The following is a 25,131-nucleotide window of genomic DNA, read 5'->3' as shown; positions in this document are numbered from 1 at the left end:
AAAATCAACAAGATTGATAAACCCTTAGCCAGACTAACTAGAGGGCAAAGAGAGAGTATACAAATTAACAAAATCAGAAAGGAAAGTGGAGAAATAACACCTGAAACTGAGGAAACTCAAGAAATCATCAGATCATACTCAACAAAGCTGGAAAATCTGGAGGAAATGGATGAATTTCTAGACAGATACAAGATACCAAAGTTAAATCAGGAGCAGGTAAGCCATCTAAATAATCCCATAACACCTAAAGAAATAGAGGCAGTCATCAAAAGCCTCCCAACCAAAAAAAGCTCAGGTCCAGATGGGTTTAGTGCAGAATTTTATCAAACATTTATTGAGGACATAATAACAGTACTCTCCAAACTATTCCACAAAATAGAATCAAATGGAAAACTACCTAACTCATTTTTTGAAGCTACAATAACCCTCACTCCTAAACCACACAGAGACTCTATAAGAAAGAGAACCTCAGACTAATCTTTCTTATAAACATTGATGCAAAAATACTCAACAAAATCCTTGCAAACTGAATCCAAGAACACATCAAAACGATCATTCACCATGATCAGGTAGGATTCTTCCTTGGCATGCAGGGATGATTTAAAATATGGAAATCCGTCAATGTAATCAACCATATAAACAAACTCAAAGAAAAAAAAACCACATGGTCATCTCACTATATGCTGAGAACGCATTTGACAAAATTAAACACCCTTTCATGTTAAAAGTTGTGGAAAGAACAGGAATCCAAGGCTCATACCTAAACATAATGAAAGCAATATACAGCAAACCAACAGCCAACATCAAACTTAACAGTGGGAAACTTGAAGCCATCCCACTAAGATCAGGGCCTCTACAAGGCTGCCCACTCTCCCCCTACCTATTCAACATAGTACTGGAAGTCATGACTGGAGCAATTAGACAGCAAAAGAAAACCAAAAGGATACAAATTGGAAAGGAATAAGTAAAAACATCACTATTTGCAAATTACATGATAGTGTACTTACGTGACCCCACAAATTCCACCTGAGAAATCCTACAGCTGCTAAACAAGTTCAGGAAAGTGGCCTGATATAAAATTAACTCAAACAAATCAGTAGCCTTCCTCTACTCAAAGGACAAACATGTGGAGAAAGAAATTAGGGAAAAGATACCCTTCACAATAGTCACAAAAAATATGAAATACCTTGGTGTGACTCTGACTAAGCAAGTGAAGGACCTGTATGGCAAGAACTTCAAAACTCTAAAGAAGGAAATAGAGAAAGACTTCAGAAGATGGAAAGATCTCCCATGCTCATGGATAGGAAGGATCAACATTTTAAAAATGGCCATCTTACCAAAAGCTGTCTACAGATTCAATGCAATCCCCATCAAAATTTCAATCAATTTCTTTACTGAGTTGGAAAGAGCAATGTGCAATTTCATTTGGAATAACAAAAGACCTAGAATAGCGAAATCCATCCTCAACAACAAGAAAATATCTGTGGGAATCACTATCCCTGACCTCAAGCTATATTACAAGGCAATTGTGCTGAAAACTGCTTGGTAGTGGTACAGAAATAGGCACGTGGATCAATTCAATAGAATAGAAGATCCAGAAATAAGCCCTCACGTATATGGTCACCTGATTTTTGACATAGGAGCTGTAAACATTCAATGGAAAAAGGACAGTCTATTCAACAAATGCTGTTGGTCCACTGGCCCTCAGCATGCAGAATGAAAATAGACCCTTTCTTATCTCCTTTTACAAAGCCCACCTGCAAGTGAATCAAAGATCTCCACATTAAACCAGGTACACTCAAACTATTAGATGAGAAAGTAGGGAAAACCTTAGAACTCATAGGCACAGGAGAAAATTTCCTAAACAGAACACCAATAGCTTGAGCTCTAAGGTCAAAGATTGACAAATAGGACTTAATGAGATTGCAAAGTTTCTGTAACACTAAAGACACTATTATGAAAACAAAACAGCAGACAACAGAGTGTGAAAAGATATTTACCATCCCCACATCAGATAGAAGCCTAATATCCAAGGTATACAAAGAACTCAAGAAGCTAGACACCAGAGAATCAAACAACCCCTTTAAAAATGGGTTACAGAGCTAAACAAAAAGTTCTCAATTGAGGAATATCGAATGGCTGAGAAGCATCTAAGGAAGTGCTCAACATCCTTAGCCATCAGGGAAAGGCAAATCAAAACAACGCTGAGATTCCACCTCACACCAGTCAGATTGGCCAAGATCCAAAACTCAGATGACAAGAGATGCTGGCCAGGATGTGGAGATAGAGGAACACTTCTTCATTGCTGGTGGGGTTGTAAACTGATACAACCACTCTGGAAATCAGTCTGGCGGTTCCTCAGAAAAATGGACACAGTACTAACTGAAGACCCAGTTATTCCACTTCTGGGCATTTACCCCAGAAATACTCCAACATACAACAAAGATATATGCACCACAATGTTCATTGCAGCTCTATTTATAATAGCCAGAAGCTGGAAAGAACCCAGATGTCCTTCAGTAGATGAATGGATACAAAAATTGTGGTACATTTACACAATGGAGTACTACTCAGCTATCAGAAACAATGGCTCAACAAAATTCTTAAGAAAATGGATGCATCTAGAGAATATCATCCTGAGTGATAGATATTCACAAAAGAACAGACATAATATGCAGTCACTGATATTGAGATACTAACACCAGAAAGCTCTGAACACCCCAGAAACAACTCACAGACTGTGTGAAGTTCAAGAAAAAAAAAGAATATATTTTAATTAAAATAGAACTGTATCACATTGCCCTTTACATTTCCTACAGCCTCTCCCAGTTTCTCTCCTATCTCAAATTAATAGACTTTTTTCCTATATTATTGTTACATATATACATTTGTGTGTGTATATTTAACCACAGATACTTAATTACTACCTTATAAACATGTATTTGTATACTTTTATGCAAAAATGCTTAAAAATTTGTACATTTATCTTTGTTTTTTAAAATAAAGTTAAAAAAAAGAAATAAAAAGAGAGCCATGAATCTAAAAGCAGATTTTTAGGGCACAGGAGTTCTTGGTCTGGACCCTTCCTGAGCAATGAGGATGTTGGTTGAGGCTGAATTCTCACCTGAGTTCCAGTAGGAGACTTGAACTGCATTGTTCCTCAAAGTCAGGAAATGAAAAATAAAAAGATCTTGAGTTTTAAAAAAAAGAATGCAAATCAATTTTTTCTTATCTTTTTGTACAAAGCTCAAGTCCAAGTGGATCAAAGATCTCCACATAAAACCAGGTACAGTGAAACTAATCATACAGAAAGTGGGAAGAACTTAGAACATGTAGGCACAGGGAAAAATTTCCTGAACAGAACACCAATGGCTTATGATCTAAAATCAAGAATTGACAAATTGGACTCCAAGAAATTGCAAATTTTTTAAGGCCAAGGACACTGTTAAAAGGACAAAATGGCAACGAACAGATTTACAAAGAACTCAAGAAGTTAGACTCTAGAGAATCAAATAATCCTATTAAAAATGGGGTACAGAGCTAAACAAATCTTCTCAACTGAGGAATATCAAATCCCTGAGAAGAACCTAAAGAAATGCTCAACATCTCTATTCATCAGGAAAATGCAATTAAAACAACCCTAAGATTCTACCTCACACCAGTAAGAATGGTTATGATCAAAAACTCAGGTGACAGCAGATGCTGGTGAGAATGTGAAAAACAAGTAACACCCCTCCACTGTTGGTGGGATTGTAAACTGGTACAACCACTCCGGAAATAAACCTGGTGGTTCCTCAGAAAATTGGACAAAATACTACCTGAGGACCCAGCTATACCATTTCTGGACCCCAAAGTAGCATCACCATGTAACAAGCACACATGCTTGACCATGTTCATAGCAGCCTCATTTATAATAGATGGAAGCTGAAAAGAACCCAGATGTCCTTCAACAGAGGACATGGATACAGAAATTGTGTTGCATATGCACAGTGGAGTACTACTCAGTTATTAAAAACAAAGAGTCCATAAATTTCCTAGGCACATGGATGGAACTTGAAGCTGTTATCCTGAGTGATGTAACCCAGTCTCAAAAGAGCACTCATGTGTGGGTTGTATGTATTCACTTATAAGTGGATACCAGCTCAATAAGCATGGAATACCCAAGAAACCTTCCACAGAACTTATGAAGCTCAAAAAAGAAGGAAGGCCAGAAAGTGGATGCCTCAGTCCTTCTTATAAGGGAGAACAAAACAGGGGAGGAAATACAAGGTCATATAGAGAAGCAGGGTTTGGAGAAAAGGTCTACAGAGACTTCCTGGCGAATCATCTATATGCAGACACCAAACCCAAGCATATTTCTGATGCCAAGAATTGTTTACTGGCAGCAACCAGATATGAATGTTTCCTCAGAGGCTCTGCCAGGATCACATGTATACAGATGAGGACGCTTGCAGCTAACCAGTAGATTAAACACGGGGACTCCAATGAAAGAGCTAAAGAAAGGACTGAAAAAGTTAAAAGGTTTGCAACCTCATGGGAAGAACAACATCATCAACCAGACAATTGAGGAGGAAAGGGTGATTGGGAGAGGGAGCACATTCATGGAAACAAGTTTAGGGGGAGGAGAGAGGGGGAAAGGGTATAACATTTGATATGTGTAAATACAGAGAATATTCAATAAAATTGGAAAAGAAATTAAAGAAAACAAGCTGAGAAAGCCAGGGGAATCAAGCCAGTAAGTAACATTCCTCCATGGCTTCTACATCAGCTCCTATTTCCTGACCTGCTTGAGTTCCTGTCCTGACTTTCTTTGGCAATAAACGGCAATGTGAAAGTGTAAGCTGAATAAACCCTTTCCATCTCAACTTGTTTCTTGGTCATGATATTTGTGTGGGAATAGAAACCTTAATTAAGACAGAAATACACAACTTACTTTATTTTTCTGTAGAGTTTGTTATCCATATGGTGTTTATCACTAATGTTATTTATAGAACTGATTCCTAGTAGCCTGCATCTAAAAGAATGATGGGAGATAGTTAAGTCAGTGAACTGAAATAAAGTCTTGATTGAAGTCATTACTGCTTTTACAAACAATTCACTTTGAGTAATCCAGGTCACTGAGATTCCAGTTAGAATTCCTATTAAAAAGTCAAAGATGTAACAGGTTGTTGACTAAAAAGACAAACTACTAGTGAATCTTAGTAAACAAATATAACTTGTTTTAGGGTATAGAATAACTTGCCAGTTGCTCTTTTAAAAGGCTCAAGTTAAGAGTTTTTAAAGCATTGCTTTGCTTTAGGATAAAGGGCTAATTAGTAGCCAGATAACAGGATTCTTTCATTTACACTTGAAATAACTACGCACAGTTGCTCATGGGTTCTTAAAGCCCCAAGGAACTGTTCATCAATTATGCATCTTAACTTTTCTTCTTAAACTATAAAAATGTTGTCTCTGGATCTGTCTTTGCTTAATACCCACAAATTCTAAGTTAACATAATAGTGACGTTTTATTATCTCTTATCCCTTAAGTCAGAAACTGTTACTGAATGCAATTTATCCATTAAACAGTTTATAGTAGGACTTCAGAGAGAAAAGGACTTGCTTCTTTGTTTTTAGTACTATGAATTTTCTTCTTAGCATTGCTTTCATTGTGTCCCATAAGTTCAAGTGTGCTGTGTCCTCATTTCCATTGATTCCAGGAAATCTTTAATTTTTTCTTTATTTCTTCCCTGACCCAGTTATCATTTAGTAGAGAGTTTTTCAGTTTCCATGGGTATGTAGGTTTTTTCTATTGTTTTTGTTGTTTTTGAAGATAAACCTTAGGCCATGGTGATCTTATAGGATGCATTGGATAATTTCAATCTTCTTGTATTGTTTGATGCTTGTTTTGTGATGGATTATGTGGTTAATTTTGGAGAAGGAACTATGAGGTGCTGAGAGGGAGGTGTATTCTTTTGTTTTAGGATGAAATGTTCTGCAGATATCTGTCAAATTTATTTGGTTCATAACCTCTATTGGTTTCACTGTGTCTCTGTTTAGTTTATATTTTAATAACCTGTTTATTAGTGAGACTGTGGTGAAGTTTCCTGATATTATTAGGGGTGTTCAGTGTGTGTTTTGAGCTTTAGTAAAGTTCCTTTATGAATGTGGGTGCCCTTGTATTTGGAGCATAGATGTTCAGAATCAAGACTTTATCTTGGTAAATTTTTCATTTGATAAATATGAAGTGTCCTGTCTAATCTTGTTTGAAAACTTTTGATTGAAAGTCTATTTTATTGGATATTAAGATGGCAACTCCATTTTGTTTCTTGGGACCATTTTCAGAAGACTTTTCCAACCTTTTATACTGAGGTAGTGCTTGTCTTTGTTATCGAGGTGTGTTTCTTCCATGTAGAAAAATGTTGGATCCTGTTTGCATATCCCGTCTGTTAGCTTATTTCTTTTTAGAGGTAATTTGACTCCATTCATATTGAGAGATTTAAAGGCAGGTAATAGATAATTTCTTTTATGTTTGTTTTTGTAGGTGGCATTATGTCTATATGATTCTCTCCTTTTGGCTTTGTTATTAGATGATTAATATCTTGCTTTTACTTTGATATAGGTACAGTCATTTTGTTGGAGTTTTCATTCTAGAAACCTCTATAGGGTTGGGTTGGTAGCTAGATATTATTGGAATTTGGTTTTATCCTAGAATATTTTGGTTTCTACATCTATGCTGATTTATAGTTTTGCTGGATATAGTAGGATAAGTTGGCATTTGTGTTCTCTTAGAGCCTGCATGAACTGTTAAGGTTCTTCTGGCTTGTACTGTCTCTGTTGAGAAGTCTGGAGTAATTCTGATAGGTCTTCCTTTATACACTACTTGGACATTTCCCTTGTTTTTAATGTTTTGTTTGTTTTGTGTATTTAGTATTTTGATTATTATATGATGAGAGAATTTTCTTTTCTGGTTCAATTTATTTTGTGTTCTATAGGCTCCTTATACATTTATGGCCATCCCTTTCCTTAGGTTGGAGAAGTTTTCCTCTATGATTTTGTTGAAGACATTTTCTAGTCTTTTGAGCTGGAGGAGTCTTGACACTCTTCTATTTCTATTATTATTAGATTTGGTTTTTCACTGTGTTGTAAATTTTATGGATGCTTTGGTTAGTAGTTTTTATGTTTTGAATTGTCTTGGAAAGTTGTGTCAATATATTCTAAGGTATTATGTACACCTGAGATTCTCTCTTTTATCTCCTGTATTCTGTTGGTGATGATCGTGTCTGTAATTTTTTACCTCTTTCCTTGGGTTTTCAATTTCAATGATTGCCTCCATTTGTGTTTTATTTATTGTTTCTACTTCCACTTTTAAATGTTGAGCTCCTTGTTCAATTCCTTCACCTGTTTAACTGTGTTTTCCTGTATTTCTTAAGGGATTTGTTTTGTCTTTACCTGTATTTTTTTTCAGTGAGTTATTTATATCATCCTTAAAGAACTTTATTATCTTCATAAGATAGGATTTTAGATCAGCCTCATGATTTTTAGATATGTTGGTATATCCAAGGTTGCTACAGTGGGAGAACTGGGTTCTGATGATGGCAAAGAATATTTGCTTCTGTCGCTTAGGGTCTTTTGCTTGTCTCTCACCATTTGGTCAGTCCAAGTGTTAGTTGTTCTGTGTGTCTCTGTCTGGGACCTGCTTCTTGAGTCCCTGGGTTGCATCAGGTCTTGTAGCAGATCTCCTATAGGACCTTCAGATTTTGGGGTCTTCAGTGGGGACATGTATAGGGGTCGCATGTTGCCCTGGCTGCAGTAAATCTTCTGGGAGGTCTTCAGACTGTTGGGTCTTCATAAAAGCAGTCAAGCTGCTGCTCTATGTGTAGTTGTTTACCAGGGAAGCTTTCTGACTGTAGGGTCTTTTAGACCAGTGTGCAGCAGAACTCCAGGGAGGGTTTCAGACTGTTGGGTCAGTTGCCTTGAATGCTGTGGAGCCCGTAAGAGGTTTTCAGACTGTGGTGTCATTTGCCCAGTTGTCCTATGTGCAGTGGAACTCCTGGGATGTCTTCAGGCTGTGGTGTCTACAGGGGAGCAGAGAAGCTGGCAATCTGCTCCAGCAGAAGGTACTAGCTAGGAGAGTGAAATTCGGGGGTGGGGAGGGCTAGGTATTAGGGGGTGATGACTCCTGAATTCACTGGGCTCCCAGAAGCTGTGGGCCTTTAGGAGGGTTTCTTACTAGTTGCCCTGCATGCAGAGAAACTAGGATTCCTACAAGAACATCCCAGCCATAACATACTTTCAGAGAATCTAGATCAGACCCAAACAGGATGTCTGATCTCTGCAAGTCCCCATGAGTCCTGGTCCATTGATTCTTGTGAGGTGTCCCAGACCTAGCTGGTTTCTCCAATTCTTCCCCTCATCCACAGGAGTCTCCAAGCCCCACCCAATGTTTGGCTATGGTACTCTACATATGCTCCCAGATGATGCTGGACAAAGTCTCTCTGGTCTTTTTCACGACTCTTCTGCTAGGCTCCAGTTGTAAAATAATTAGTAGGCAGGATAAACTGTAGATAAAAAATTTTGTGGCTAGGTTGGTGTCACGGTCTCTCTACTCAAGACCTTGCTTGGTTACAGAAGATGGCTGGTTCATGCTCAGATTCCTCCATAACTAGAAGTATTTTTTAGAGTTATTTATCTAGGTTCCATAGTTTCCATGGCAATCAGGTTTCTACCTCACTCCGAAAATGTCCCCCAATTCTAGTCATTTTTCCCAGCATTATATCCCTTCTCCATCTCACCACACCCGATCTTTCCTCTTCCCAAACCCTTCTGACCTCACTTTAACTGAGAAATCTATTTCCTATTCCCAGATATATCTTTCTGTCTTTACTTAATTCATCCTTCTTATTTTTAGCCTCTCTGGGTCTGTGGACTGAAGCATGATTGCCTTTTACTTTATAGATAATATACACTTAAAATTGACTACATATCATATTTGTCCTTCTGAGTCTGGGTTACCTTAACTTTGGATGAATTTTTGTCTGTTTCCATCCATTTGCCTGTGAGTTTCATGATGTAATTAAAAAAAAAAAAACAATTGCATAATACTCCATTGTATCAATGTACCACATTTCCTTTATCCATTGTCTGACTGAAGAATGTAGGTTGTTTCCTGTTTTTGGCTATTACCCATATTCTCTTCTATCAGGATCTGTCTATTTGGTTTTATGTTGAAGTATTTGACCACTTGGACTTGAGTTTTTTGTAGGGTAATATTGCCATTAGACTAGTACCATTTGTTAAAGATGACATTTTTTCTATTGTATATTTCTGGTTTCTTTAGAAAAATATCAAGTATTCATAGGTGTGAGGATTTATTTCTGGGTTTTCAATTCTATTAATTGATGAATCTGTCTGTTTTAATGTTAATACCATGTGGACTTTTTAATTACCAGGAGTGTGATGCCTCTATTGTGCAGAAGTTTGTTTGTTTGTTTTTAGATATACCGGGCCTTCTCATTTTGTACATAAAATTGAATATTGTTCTTTCAAGGCCTGTAAAGAATTATCTTTTATTATAGATATAGATTTGTTGAATTTGTAGATTGATTTCAGTAAGGTGGCCATTTTAACATTTTTACTTTTACCAATCCATGAGCATAGGAAATCTTAATATTCTTTTATCTTTCTTCAAAAAATTAAAATTATTGTCAAACAACATTCTCACTTATTTAATTAGAATTACTCCAAAATATTTTATATTGTTCGTGACTATTGTGAAGTGTGTTTTTCCCCTGATTTCTCTATAAGCCTCCTTGTCATTTGTATATAGGAAGGCTACTGACATTTTTCTTGAGTTATTCTTGTTTCCAGCCACTTCAATGAAGGTGAACCAACTTTGTTTCATTGATTCACTGTATTGTTCTATTTATTTCTACTTTATTGATGTCAGCCTTCAATCTGACTATTTCCTGCTATCTACTCCTCTTGGGTGTCTTTGCAGTTTTTTGTTCTAGAGCTTTCAGGTGTGTTGTTAAGTTGCTAGAATGAGAGCTCTCCAATTTCTATATGAAGGTACTTAGTGCTATGAACTGCCCTTTTAGCACTGCTTTCATCATGTCCCATAAACTTGGGTATGTTGTGCATTTATTTTAATCAAATTCTAGGAAGTTTTCAATTTCTTTCTTACTTCTACCTTGAGGTCATTCAGGTGGGAGTTGTTCAGTCTACCATTTAACGGCACTTAAGTCTTTCCCTTGAAGCTATTTAGTATTCTTTCTTGTTATTTTTGATTATTGTTTTTATTACTGTGTGTGGGGGGGCTTTCTCTTCTAGTAACATCTATGTGGTGTTCTCTAAGCTTCTTCTAATCTTTATAGGCATGTCTTCTTTAGGTTAGGAAAATTTCTTCCTATGGTTTTTTAAAATATATTTTCTGGGTTTTTGAGATGGAATTATTCTTTTTTCCTTTTTAATTGTTGTTAGGGTTAGTCTTTTCATAATGTTCTGAAATTCCTGGAATTTGGTGTCAGGTCTATTTTAGATCCAACATTTGTGTTCATGTGTGTGTGTGTGTGTGTGTGTGTGTGTGTGTGTGTGTGTGTGTGTGTGTTTAAACTGGTTCTATTTCTATTTTCTTTTTATTACCACTTTAATAATTTCCTTTATGCATTCAACTGTGGAATTGATAAGCACACATTTTTCTGAAGACAAGAAAATTTAATCTTTATCAAAAATCATTGTGATACTGAGTCAGACAAATAGTTACTGCTTCAATGTAAATGTCTGTAATTAACCATTATGAATTGTTTGCTCTCTTTCAGACTCCACTGAGATACACAAAAACATTATTGCTTCCACTTGTCCTAGTGATTACTTATCTTATCTTTAAAATGGTATGTAAAGATTTATTACTTTTCGTGAATTCACTACTTGAACTATAATAGATTAATGCAAGTTGCTCAAATTTCTTCTTTTCTTTTATAATAAATTCCTTTTATCTGTCTAAATAATTTTATTGATGTCTCTCTATCTGGCACTATATTTTAAAAATTACATTATTAAAGATATTTTATTTTATTCTTTCAAAAGTAATTATTTATTCACCACTGACTATATAATGACATGGTAGGGTATGACAGACAATCAAACCATGACGACTCTTGAACAGCTCTGACTATGAAGTGTGCAATGCTGCACATGTATCTGAAGAATAAATGTGATGTCACATTCCATGGGTTAAAAGGAGAGTGACAGGTGTCAACACAGTCAGACATTGACAGCTATTTCAAGTAGTTGTTTGCAGGATAAATCTATACAGCCAGTAAATAATCATAACACAGACAGACACTATTTTCATGACACAATACAATATCATGTTAAATGATCCTATTTTTAAAAACTTCACTTGCATATTTTCATGACTTCAGACTTTAATAACAGAAATCCTTAAGGTACTTCTAACAGCATGACTCGTCTTTATTTATATTGTTAGCTAGTGTCCAAAGTTAACATATGTTTACTTTATACTGGTGATACAGTGATTCCTCATCAACAATTCCATTTGTAGTACAATTGAAAGAATTTTTTTGTACTTCAAGTTAAAACTTGAGTACTTTAAGTAATCTCCATGAAGTTTCTAAGACCCATTCCGTGTCCCTGTGTTCTGCATAGAATATGACTAGTTTGTGAATAATGAAGGCAGGTACCACTTTCCAAGTCTGCACCTCTGTTTACACCTGACCTGGTTCTGTCCCACTGGGAGCAGTCAGCAAAGGAGAACAGGAATGGGCTGGATGAGAACAAAAGCTACTCTCTTCCTTTGCCTGGTCCACCCAAGCTCAAAGTTAGGATATTTTACAAAGCATGTTTCTACATTACAGAAGTAAACTATGGAATTCTTGACAGGCTTAATTTAAGCATAGGGGCAAAGCATAACCTGTTGAATGTAGAGTCATCAAGCATTGTGAAAGATAACTTGATCTACTAGTTTTTTTTTTAATTAACACAGACACTAACACATATTCTTTAGCATCCAAGCACTGTACTGCCTAAACAGAACTCATAAATGTTTAAAGAAACACACATGAACACACACACACACACACACACACACACACACAGAGTCACTAAAGTTCAACTTCTTTGCTTCTTCCTTGTAAACTCTTGCTTTGTCATGTGTGGGTTATTTTTTACTTCATGAATATATTTGATGTTTATTTAGATTTTTACTTATATAATGACCCTATAGAAATAAGGATGACAAGTGTAGTGTGGTTACACTGAGAAGCCATAAATATTTAACTCATCTAAATTGACATTTTTAAAATTTATAGCCTCAAGTTGTCAACTTGAATATCTAATTATAATTTCATTTATATTATTTGGTCCATTTTTCATTAATATCATATTTATGTTAGCCTTGAATTTGAGATATTTTTATATAAAGTATGATCTGTATATTTTTCATCTGGTATATTCTCTTGAGAACTGATGGTCCTCCTATAGTTACTACCTTAAATTAAAGAGTAGTCAAGAAAGCACATATACTAATAACATATTTAATAATTATCTATAACATTTATTAAAACAGGAACCTAGGTGAGCAGACAAAAAGAGGTGAAATAGGAAGATCAAGAGGGGGAAGGACTTAGAGACTGAAATTGTCTAAAAAGCATGGTAGAGACTCCCCACGCTTAGATTATTTGTTAACCCCCCACAGTCCAGCAAAATATAAGGTTTCAGCACTAGTTAATAGTTCGTCCCATTATAAAGGTCCACTTCAGCGGTGAAATATATTAAGATTTAGTCTACCATTCCAATTTAATACACCAGAAAGTTCATTCTTAAATTTACAAATCAAAGCTGGCAGTAAACTAGTAGAGAGATTTTAATTTGATAAAATAAGTTCACTTTGTTGATACAGACAGGTAATCTCAGGGTGGAGAAGGTGAAGCTCCAGGACAACATAGACCAGGAAGACATTCATATATAAAGACACAAAAACAAAGGAACAAACAAAACAAAGGAAAAGAACCCACTTGTAGGTTTGAGTGGTTTAGGTGGTTTATAGCAGCAGGAGTTTCTGTGTGTTAATAGAATGTTAATTTTGATTAATTGATTCTGTTTACAGATTGTTCGTGATATCTTATGTGTCTTATTTACAAACACTTATCAAAGGTAATCATTTCACAGTTGTCTTTAAAGTCATACCATGTTCATTATTAAACAACATTAAAATATTAAGAAAATTTCAAATGAATGTCCATTTACTTCCACATTATGTTTAATAAAGGAGATAAGAATGAAATATATTTTTTTCTTTTAAGAATGTTGCTTTTTTGAATTTTTTTCTATACATTCAGAATTTCTTTATGTTTATATCTATAAATACAAATAAGATATTTATATAGATACTTATATTTGTGAAATTGCTAACATTTTTTAACTCACTCAATTTTAATATATCACCAGAGTTTCAAGCTCATAAACAGAAATAGCCTAAATTTATTTAAGCCATCCTTACTTTTAACTTTCAGAAAAGAGACAATTATTGTACTTCTAAATAGTTATTAAATTTTTTACCAAATTTATTTTTGAAACTATATTTTTCTATAACACTTTTAGTGGTTTCAGCAGTAAAATTGCTAAAATCAAGCATAGAGTAAGGCCAGTGAAATGATGTAATGGGAGGCATGTCACATAAGTCCCTAAGCCTTGGGAAATAATAGTTGAGAAAATTACCTTTTGAAGAAATGTTATTTAAAACTCCATTTTGTGTTAATAGTTATATAATTTAATGTTACTTAATGTCTCTTAGGTTTTGAACAGTTTATATTTATAGAAAAATTGTGCTGATTGTGCTGAAAGTCTTTGCAAGCCTTTATATCTTCTATACTGGTATTTTTTTTATGAGCAGATTTGTATGGTTTCCAGAGAAGTTAATGTAAATCTTTGAGTGCTTTGTTGAAATTACTGCCAAAATAATAAGCACACTCTTTTCTTTAGGTCAGATGGGAGCTGGATACGTATGTCTCGACATTCTAAACAAGTGTCCTTGATGATTTCTTCTATAAGAAATTCATAAGGGGCATGGTACACTTCACTGAATGAAATATAATTAATAGAGATGTGCAAACTATTCTCAGATGCTTGCAAAGTAATAAAATGTGGAAAAGCAAAGGATTTGGGGGACAAATGATTAAAAGAAAATAATTCAGGATAAGGAAGTCTTTCTTACTGATTAAGTAGTGAAAAATGAAGTTTTATAGGTTTTCCAAGGTCTATTTATTTTATTTCTTCTTAGTTATTTATTTTGTCTTAGATAATAAACCTTTATATAGTGCTCATGCCATATAATTTGAAGCCTGGGATGAGTTTATAATTTATGTGTTGATTTAAAATTTTCTATATAGTCACAACTATATAAAACTTTCTTGTTTTCCATGTTCACTTGTTGGTTAGAAATATTGTCGGGGTTGAAGAGATGGCTCAGTGGTTCATTGTACTGGCTGCTTTTTTAGAGGTCCTGAGTTCAGTTCCCAACAACCACATGGTGGCTCACAACCATCTGTAATGGGGTCAGATGCCCACTCGTGTGTGTCTGAAGACAGCAACAGTTTACTTGCATACATAAAATAAATAGAACTTTAACAAAAAAAGAAAAGGAAAAACAAAGAAAAATACTGTCTGTATAAAAAAGGCCATTGAAGCTTTCTGCTGTGATATCCTTCTGTTGTATAGAGAAATCATTGTATTAGTTACACATTGTGCTGCTGTAACAAGACACTCTGACACTAATACCCCAAGGAAGGCACAGTTTGCCTTTTCTGAGTTTTTCAGAGGATACAGTCAGTGGTTAGCACAGGTGTGGGCAGTGGCTAGAAGTCTGCATGTACAGCCCAAAAGCACAGAGTGATAATGCCTGTGTTCTTATTTCTTCCTCTTTTTATTAATTAGTCCAGGACTCCCACCATGTAACTGTGATCGCCACATTTAGGAGGGTTTTCCCATTTTAATTAACTTAATCCAGATAATCTCTCATAGATGATCCAAACATTTGTTTATTTCCATGGTGATTTTATACACTGTCAAGATGTTAATGTGAATTCATCACTGCAATTGTCCACCTTATCATCTTGGCTCCCGCCCCCCCCTAAACAAATAATCTTGAAGACGTAAAGTTCTATCTCTTGCTCCTATTGACTCATGGCTATTTCACAATACATTCACATTCATTAGTGTTCAAGGGCTCATTGTGTTTAGCAATTTTAACACAGCATGAAAGTCTGAAGTTCAACTCTTGAGAGTTGAGGCAATCAATGCTTTGACCCACTATTTTCGAAAACATATTGTTTTCATACAACATATCTCTCTTACTGGTTGGTTTTGTATGTAAACTTGACAGAAGCTAGAATAGTCATGGAGAAAGGAGCCTAGCTGAGGAAATGTTTCCATGAGATCAGCTATACAAAATTTTCTCAATTGGTGATCAGTGAATCAGGACCTAGCCCATTGTTGGTGGTGCCACTTCTGGGCTGGTAGCCCTGGGTTCTATACAAAGACAGGATGAACAAGTCAGTACCCCTCTCTGACCTCTGAATCAAGTCCTGCCTCCACAATCCTGCTCTGACTGACTTCATATTCTCACTTCCTCCATTCATGGACTATGTCCTTATTGTGCAAGTTAATCTCTTCTTCCCCAGCTTGCTTTTTGGTCATGGTGTTTTGTCACAGCAATGGGAACCCTCAGACAAGCTGGTAACAGGGACTAGGGTATTGCTGTGATAGGCTTGATCATGCTTCTGTTTGGAGGAATGTAGATTCTGGGACTTTGGATTAGGGAAACAGTGGGATGCTTTAGGTGGAGTTTAATGGAACATACTAGTAGGAACATAGAAGACAGTGGTACTGAGGATGACTTGAACTATCAATGTCTAGCTTAGGAAACTACAGAGAAGAATAATTTTAGTATGTTGACTAGTGATTATTCTTTTAATATTTTGGTGTGGCTGCCTTTAGTCCTTGCCTGAAGAGTCTTCCTGAGGCTATAGTGAAGAGATTTAGGTGACTAAACTGAAAAGGAAATCTTAAAACAGCCTACCATAGACTCTGTCCTGTAGATCACTTTATGAAAAGCATTTTCGTGAGACATTGCAAGAAAGGAAAAATACAACATGTGTGGTTTAAGAATTAAAGGGACACCAGAAAGTAGCATGGAGATAAATCCTGCGTTCAAGTAGATAAACAGTTTAAGAGTATTAAGTAGAATTAAGGAAGTAGTGACCTCACCGCAATATCTCACCCAGCTAAATTACCATTGTGAAAAGTATGTTCTTAAGGGACATTGCCACCTAGTTTAAATTTAAAATGAATTTGCAGTTGTACTTGAATGAGGGATACTTATGTTAGGCATTATTATAGCTTGGTTATTGTTTTCATCTGGACATAAAGAGATATGATTATGTGTTAAGTTGACAAGGGGTGGATTGTAATGACTCTACTCAGTTGTCAACTTGACTGTTTATGGAATTAACTACAATTTAGAAATGGAGGGCCCTTCTGATCCAGATCTTGAGTCAGAAAGGCAACATGCTTTTGACCTGGATTGACACAAGACTAGATTTAGCAGCATAGTGGCCATGCTTATCAAAGTGGCGTGGGAGCCAATATTCTGCCAGCAGCCTTCAGATGAAGATGTAGAACTCTCAGATCTTCTTATACCATGCCTGCCTGGATGTTACCATGTTCCTACTTTGAAGATAATGGACTAATCCTCTGAACCTTTAAGCCAGCTCCAATTAAATGTTGTCCTTATAAGAGTTACCTTGATTATGATATCTGATCACAGCAGTAAAACCCTAACTAAGACACGTGGGATGACCACCAAGAACAGCAGCAGCAGAAGCTGTAAAGGTGAAGCCTGGATTTTTCTGGAGTCCCTAAGATGTTAAGGATGTCAGACCTATGGGATACTTATCATGGAAAGATGCTAACAAGGAGGAACCAACGCAAGGAAAAGGGGTGTGTTGTAGACAATAAAGTTGAAAGTTTGGAGGTGGCCCAGCTTGTTTTCAGTCTTGCTTGGGTCCAGTTTCCTCACTATCCTCCCTTTCCTATGTTTTGGAACAGTAATGTACATCCTGTGCCATGATATGTTGGAAGTATGTAATCTGCAACTTGATTTTAATTTTATAGGGGATTGCAGTTAACTAACTGTACGAATCTCAGGAAAGACTTTGAATTTTGGACTTTTAAAATGTTATTGAGACTGTGACAGACTATGGGGGACTTTTGATGTTAGACTAAATGCATTTTTTATTATATTATAGCTAGGAGACTATGGAAACCAGGGAGGGGAATTCCTTGGTTTGAATAGGTTTGCCCCTCTTAGATTCATGTGTTTTAATCCTTGGACATAGGGATTGTCACTATTAGGAACTGTGGCACTATTGAAGGAGATGTGACCTTGTTAGAGGAAGTTTCACTGTGGGGTCCTGACTTTGAGGTCTTAAATATTCAAGTTATGACCTGTGTGAATCAAATCCAGGCTCTTCCCTACTGCCTGTGGACCAAGATGTAGAACTTACAGATCCTTCTTCAGCACCATGTATGCTTGCACACTGCCATGCTTGCTCTCTTGGCGATAATAGACTATTACTCTGATAAACCCAATGAAATGGGTTTTTTTCCTTTATAAGAGTTGTCTTGGTCATGATGTCTCTTTACAGGAGTGGAAATCCTAAGACATACTGATGAGTATTTTCTCCCCAAATTCCTCTGAGATCTTCCCTACTCCTTCCTCAGAAATACACATCTGTATTAAGAAGGCAAATAGGTATCTATATGATTATAAAAAATAAGATAAAACAAACAAGCCAGAGTAGAACAAAGAGGAAAGAGTCAAAGAGAAAGCCTAAAAATACATATAATTGAAGAAACACACATGTTCACACATAGGAATCACATAAAAGCACAAATCTTGGAGCTATAAGAAATATACAATGATACTGGACAGTTAAAAATGTCTTGACAAAACATTTTGGGTCAAAGAACCACTATGCTCTTTGATGTCATTGAGTTTGTTTTGTGTCTATCATCTGCTGCTGGACATGAGGGTTGTCCCTCAAGAGCAGTTTGTATACCCAGTGAAACTCCATTGGAGAGAACTGCATTTTTATTTGAGAGTGGATATCATTTGGTGATAGCTTCTGGGTTAGTGATGGGTGTCCATGTTCACTTCTTTCTGCTCCATGACCCGATCTGTGCAGTCACAGTGTATGCTCATAGTCTGAGTTCATATGTGCACCAGTCACATTGTGCCTAGAAATCTTAATTTCTTGGTGTCTTTCACTACCCCTTGCTCTTGCACTCTTTCTGCCTTCTCTTTTGCTGAGTTCTTGATCTCTGAGTGGAGGAATTTGATGGAGATATTCCATTTAGGACTGAAAATTCCAAAATTTTTCACTTTAAATACCTTGTCCACTTGTTAATCTCTGTGCTTATTCCCATCTGCTGCAGGAAGAAGCTTCTCTGATGATGACTGCGGAGGCACTGATCTATGAGTATAGCAGAATGCCATTAGGGGGCATTTTAGCAGAACCATAGTGTTTAGTTTTGACCTAGGTCCCTGGGCTATGTAATCTCAGGTTCTTGGCCACCCATCCAGTATTGTATATGGGTTCTGACCCATGGACTGGGTCTTAGTATCCAAGTTAACTCAAAGGCAGAGAAAGAATCTAAATTAACAAAATTAGAGACGAAACAGGAGATATATCAAAGAATACCTGGGATATCCAAAGGATCATAAAAACATATTTTAAAAACCTATACAATACCACCTAATAAAATCTTAAAAAATGATAATTTCCTTGACACATATATCAATTGCCACAGTTAAATTAAGATCATTTAAGCAATTTAAACATATCTATAACCCCTAGTAAAATAGAAGCCATAGTTAAAAATCTACAAGGAAACAACAAGGTAGCAAGATGAAAAATTAACACACATACACAAGCACACATAAACCTAACACACACATACACACAGTAACCTTTTTATATACAGATGACAGAATAAAATTTACATATCACTAGCCAACGATGTTCAAGACTTAACATTATGAAAACTTAAAATATATTGAATAAAGAAACTGAAAATATTAGAAGATGGGACAATCTCCTTTGGTCATGCATCAGTAGAGTCAATATAGTAAAAACGGCCATCTTATGTAAAGAAATCTACAAATTCAATACAATCTGCATTAAAATTACAACACAATTCTTTGTAAATCTTGACAGCATAATTTAAACTTTATATGGAAACACAAACATCTCAAGATAGCTGAAATAATACTGAATAATAAAAGAACTGCTGGAGGTGATAAATGAAATGAAATTAAAACCCAGACATAAATCTATACATCTACAGGCAGCTAATTTTTTATAAAGAAAGTAGAAATTCACACTGGAAAAAAAGCATAGTCAACAAATGGTGTTGGTCAAATTGTCTGACTGCATGTAGAAAAATGCAAATGGATTCATATTTATCACCTAGCCTAAAGTAGATCAAGGACCTAAACATAAATTCAGAGGCATTGAACGTGATAGAAGAGAAAAGTTTCTTTATGGTAAAAGGCACTTTGTCATTTAGAAACAGCAGCCAGATATAAAATGGAAAGAGGTCTGTTGGTTAACTACACATCTGATAGAGAGCTAATACCCCAAAATAGAAATGATGAAAAAAAAAAAAAAGACCTGGACCTCATGAAAACAAGCAACCTAATTACAGAAAGGTCCAGATATAAACAGAAATCTCAAAAGATGATACGGAAATATCTGAGGTTCACTTAGAGAAAACTTGCAGCATCTTTAATCACCAGGGAAACACAAATCAAACCTAGTTTGAAATTTCATCTTTCTTTGTTGGGTCTTTGTGTGTCTTAGGTATCAGGGTAGCTGTGGCCTCACAGAATGAATTAGGTAGTGTTTCTTCTGTTTCTATTTTGTGGAATAGTTCAAGGAGTACTGATTTTAGCTCTTCTTTGAAGGTCTGGTAGAATTTTGCTCATGAAACCATCTGACCCTAGGCTGTTCATTTGTTTATGGTTGAGAAGTTTTGAGTGACTGATTCTATTTCCTTAGGGGTTATGGAACTGTTTAGAACATTTAACTGATCTTGATTTAACTTTGGTACATGGTATCTGTCTAGTAAATCATCCACTTCATCTATATTTTCTATTTTGTTGAAAATATAGGCTTTTATAGTAAGACCAAATAGAATTTTCTCAGGTTCTGTTGTTATGTTTCTTTTTTCATTTCTGATTTTGTCAATTTGGATGCTGTCTCTATGCATTGTAGTTAGTTTGGCTAAAGGTGTATTTATCTTGTTGATTATCTCAAAGTTCTTGGTTTTGTTAATTCTTTGTACTGTTCTCTTTGTTTCTAATTGGTTCCTTTCAGTCCCGTTTCTCTATTTCCTTCCATCTACTCTTCTGAGGTTTGTTTGCTTCATTTTGTTCTAAAGCTTTCAGCTGTGCTCTTAAGATGTTAGTATAGGATCTCTTAAATTTCCTTATGAAGGCACTCTCTGCTGTGAACTTTCCTCTTAACACTACACAACGGAAGGGTAAGGAATACCTTTATTTTCATTGAATTCTAGGGAGTCATTAATTTCTTCCTTTCTTTCTTCCCTGACAAAGTTATCCCTGAGTAGAGAGTTGTTCAGTTTCCATGAGTAATTGTGCTTTCTGTTGTTTCTGCTGTTGAAGTCCAGTCTTAGTCCAAGGTGATTAGATAGAATGCAAGCAGTTATTTCAATCTTCTTGTATCTGTTGAGGCTTCTTTTAGTCAATTTTGGAGAAGGTTCCATGAGGTGCTAAGAGGAAGGTATATTCTTTTGTTTTCGGGTGAAAAGTTCTGTAGATATATTAGATCCACTTGGTTCATAACTTCTGTTAGGTTCATTGTGTTTCTGTTTAGCTTCTGTTTGGGTGACCTGTCCATTGGTGCAAGCGGAGTGTTGAAGTGGGTTTTGAAGCGTGTTTTGAACTTTAGTAAAGTTTCTTTTAAGATAGTGGGTGTCCTTGCACTTGGGGCATGGATGTTCACAATTGGGACTTTATGTTGGTGGACTGTTTTTAATTGATGAGTATGAAGTCTCTTTCCCTATCTGATTTGGTTGAAAGTCTATTTTATTGGATATTAGAATGGCTACTCCAGCTTGTTTCTTTGGACTGTTTGCTTGGAAAACATTTTTCCAGTCCTTTACTCTGAGGTAATGTTCATCTTTGTTTCTGAGGTATGTTTCTTGTATGCAGCAGAATAATGAATCTTGTTTATGTATCCAGTCTATTAGCCCGTGCCTTTCTCACGGTGAATTGAGTCAATTGATGTTGAAATAAATGATGTCTTGTGTTTTCTTGAGTGTAGTTTCCCTCCTTCTGTTCGAGTTTTTCTTCTAGTATCATTTATAGGGCTGGATTAGTAGATGTATTGTTTAAATTTGGTTTTGTCGTGGAATACCTTGGTTTCTCCATCTATGGTAATTGAGTTTATGGGTTTTAAGTAGACATGTTTATCCCAGAACTTTAGGAAGCTCCTTTTCAGTGCAGCTCATCTAATTATGTAGCAGTGAGGATGTCTTCTCAGGTTCTCTGAGGAAAAATATTAACCATGGCATTTAGTAGTTTCCTATAGCTCCTGAATTAAACTTTCCAGGGAGGTCACAGGTTTTGCTCATTTATCTCTGTAATTCTTTTTCGTGTTACTTGCATTCTGTTTGCTCATATAATAAATTGGTTACTAGGTTTGTTCATACAAGTTGGATAGTCTCTGATTAATATAAAATAATCTCATAGCTGCTAGGTTGGTCTTTTGCTTTCTGCATGGTTATTTTGTTATTGGAAGAGTTCAGGATACAGAGATGCCTGGCTGCATAGGTAGAAAAATCATACAGGGCAATCAGAATTTTGATTCTTCTACCTTCCAGCAGACCATCTACAGCCACTTTAAGTAGTTGTGAATTCCCATTAATCCCAATCTAACTTGTCTTTTCTTGGGTGCTCTTTTTTCTTCATAAAGCACAGTCTTTTCTGTAGAGAAATAGAACAGACATTTTTACTCGTGTGTCAAATTGCTGCAAACACCATGAACATAAATTATTTATATAATATTCATAGTCTATTAGCTGTGTGGTATTTAGAAGGCTATATGTTACTGTAGGTATTCAATAAATTGGAACTGCTTTTCAGTAAATAAAAAATATATATGTGCTTTAGAGATATTTACCAAGTTATGTATACAATATTCATGTAGCTCATAAGTGTAAAAATTGAAACAAGACAAAAGTCTAAAAGAAATCATTGGAGCACTTTCTTTATAGTACATAGCTTAAATAGAAGTATGTTGTGGTAGAGGTATAGACTTCAGGGATCAGTAAAACATGTTCTAATTTAATCAAAGATCGGCTTTTTTACTTAACATACACAGAATGATGGAGAATTGTTTATTTAAAACTTTGTAATTTTATTAGCATATACAGTGCTTTGAAATTTTCACTTTACATGGTCTAGAAAGAATCAAGAATTTAAAATTCAAGAACAAAATTAAACATTTTACTCTTATGTAATGATGTTACAATGGACATTCAGTAAATAGGTCATTTTTATTTTCTTCCAGAAAACAGCTCCTTGACAACGGCGAGGTAAAAGCTTTCATTCTTGGTAGACTCATGCATTAAACCCCACTTGAAGGATAAATCACAGAGGCGTAGCCTTCCTGCTGATTCACAGTGCAGCCTGAATTTGGGGCAGTGGCAATCATTTCTGCTGGGACTTCCTTCTTCTGTCTGGTCTCACAATTTACTAGTAATAAGAATTTGAAAGCCAACTCAAAACATGCAGGAAAATTACCAGAAGTGACCTATTTGCTTTTTTAGAGAAGAATGTTTCATGATTTCCTCCTTATGCCCTATGTATAAATACATGGATTTTTAGATTCTTTTACTTGTCCATTTATTTTACAGACTATTATTCTGTGAATGCATTGTAGTGTGTACCCTAAAACTCTGTCCGCTCCATTAATTAATCTTTTAATAGTAAGTTTTGATGGTCGGGTGCTTGTCATTTGTTATATTGGTCATCAAATGTGTTACCCCCTGGGGCCATTAAAATGTTTGCCAAATGAAGAGCTCATTTTCTTGGTAACATCCTAGAAGGAAATTGGTCATTTTACTATTTTAGTGTTTTTCTAAAATTTCATTTTAAAGAACAACCTGTTTGCTTTTGGATAAAGGAAAACACCACATAACTGTAATGTAATTAAGTATCAGTAAATTAGTGTGTAAATATTTAGCCACCATATACATTTGGTTGTGTTGATTATTGTCACAGTCACTGCATTTTTTTGTAGGAAATGTTTATTTTTTATGAGTATCTCAGTTAGGAACATTTTAATCTGAAATCTTTGTCCTGTGGAACCCTCAGCCTTGTTACAGGAAAATAGAGTACAGATAGAGGATAGAGTACAGATAGAGGATAGAGTACAGATAGAGGATAGAGTACAGATAGAGGATAGAGTACAGATAGAGGATAGAGTACAGATAGAGGATAGAGTACAGATAGAGGATAGAGTACAGATAGAGGATAGAGTACAGATAGAGGATAGAGTACAGATAGAGGATAGAGTACAGATAGAGGATAGAGTACAGATAGAGGATAGAGTACAGATAGAGGATAGAGTACAGATAGAGGATAGAGTACAGATAGAGGATAGAGTACAGATAGAGGATAGAGTACAGACAGAGTACAGACCGTTAGACAATTCTACTCGTGTGCTGCTATGATCTCTCTTAACTGTGTGCATGTGCAGATATGGAACCCTTTGTATTTTGTCCCCTTGTCTTCCTCCCCTCCCAGATGTTAGCCTCCTTAATTAGTGTCTTCTCTGTGGCCTATCCCACATTCTATGCTGCCGGCTCGTTCCCCTCCTCCATTTTCATGCACAATGTTCTTGTCAGCATCTAATTGATTGCAACTAATTTATGTTCAGTGGCCTAGCAGTGCCCCTTCTAACTAAATGCACTAAGGTGCAGGCCTCATTCTGTGTGAAGCACTCAGAACATTTCCTGGCAGAAATCATTATATTATTAAGTCATAGTTGAACAGATAGAGCCATGTATTAGCATGCTCAATGGTATGCTGGGAGGGCCCTGCCCTCTCATATAAGGGGTATTTTATTTTGTCTGTTAATTTAAACGTGGAGTAAGCACAAAGGTCACTTGTGTCTTGCAGTTGATTTTCCACACCTTGCAGTTGCTGGCATTCATGGGTCTCGCCATCTTGATCATGCGGTTGAAGCTGTTTCTGACACCCCACATGTGCATCATGGCCTCCTTGATCTGCTCCCGAAGGGTAAGCCACCATCCTTGAGTGTCTGTTAATATAACAACCAAATCAACTGCCTTGGGGCCATGATGGCTTTGCTAAGTCACCCAAAGTCTGAAAGCAGTGGGCGCTTCAAGCTAAGTGGGTTCAAAGATTTTCAACGCCAGCTGATGTCTCACTGTTAGCATAAAGTGGCTTTGAAAAATCCGGATCGACTATTAATGATGTTTCTTTAGAGAGCAGGTGTTTCAGGCCCACAAACCTCCCAAATGGCAAATTTCTAATGCTGAAGATGTCCATGGTGGTCCTGCTTGAATAAAGAATTCATATAAAAAAATCTTTCTATTCTGGCATTCCTTACTATATATTCAGTGGATACATAAACTAGCTAGAAAGCTATATAAACTAGACAGACACTCCGTAGACCTATAAGCACCATGTTGGTTTTGACAGTTTAGCAGCCATTTTCTTGAGAGGAACATACATGGCTGTGCTAGTGGGTTTCCTCTGGTTATCCAAGCCACCATAAAAATCAACCAAAAGTTAAAAACTTTTAGCTTAGCACATTTCGAGTTGCAGTTCACTAATTCTACTGTCTGGCTGCAAGTCAGTACTGGAAAGACACCCAGTTCTTTGAGAAGCACAGAGAACTTGTCTGTAACTCAGCCTAGTAACTCCAGAATGTTGGCTGTTTGCAAGCAGCAGATGCTCATTCCGTGTGTCTGTGTGCATGAGACATGGTGTTTCCCACTCTGGATTCAGTAGGAAGG

General features: G+C 36.1%; 1 protein-coding gene across 1 annotated transcript in view; it reads left to right on the top strand.

Annotated features, from left to right (window-relative positions):
• DPY19L2 (dpy-19 like 2) overlaps positions 1-25,131 on the top strand; it is a gene marked incomplete at both ends in the record, with an annotated part of 98,836 nt that overhangs the window by 63,145 nt on the left and 10,560 nt on the right. Inside the window, 4 exons of the mRNA XM_080929820.1 lie at positions 10,800-10,871; positions 13,109-13,155; positions 22,656-22,680; positions 24,269-24,388. Coding sequence (XP_080785946.1) covers positions 10,800-10,871; positions 13,109-13,155; positions 22,656-22,680; positions 24,269-24,388 — 264 coding nt within the window. The remainder of the gene's footprint in view (positions 1-10,799; positions 10,872-13,108; positions 13,156-22,655; positions 22,681-24,268; positions 24,389-25,131) is intronic.

This window comes from Micromys minutus (assembly GCF_963924665.1).
Source record: "Micromys minutus genome assembly, chromosome: 16".
Taxonomy (NCBI): domain Eukaryota; kingdom Metazoa; phylum Chordata; class Mammalia; order Rodentia; family Muridae; genus Micromys; species Micromys minutus.
Note: the sequence above shows the minus strand (reverse complement) of the source record. Positions and strands in the feature narration are given on the sequence as shown.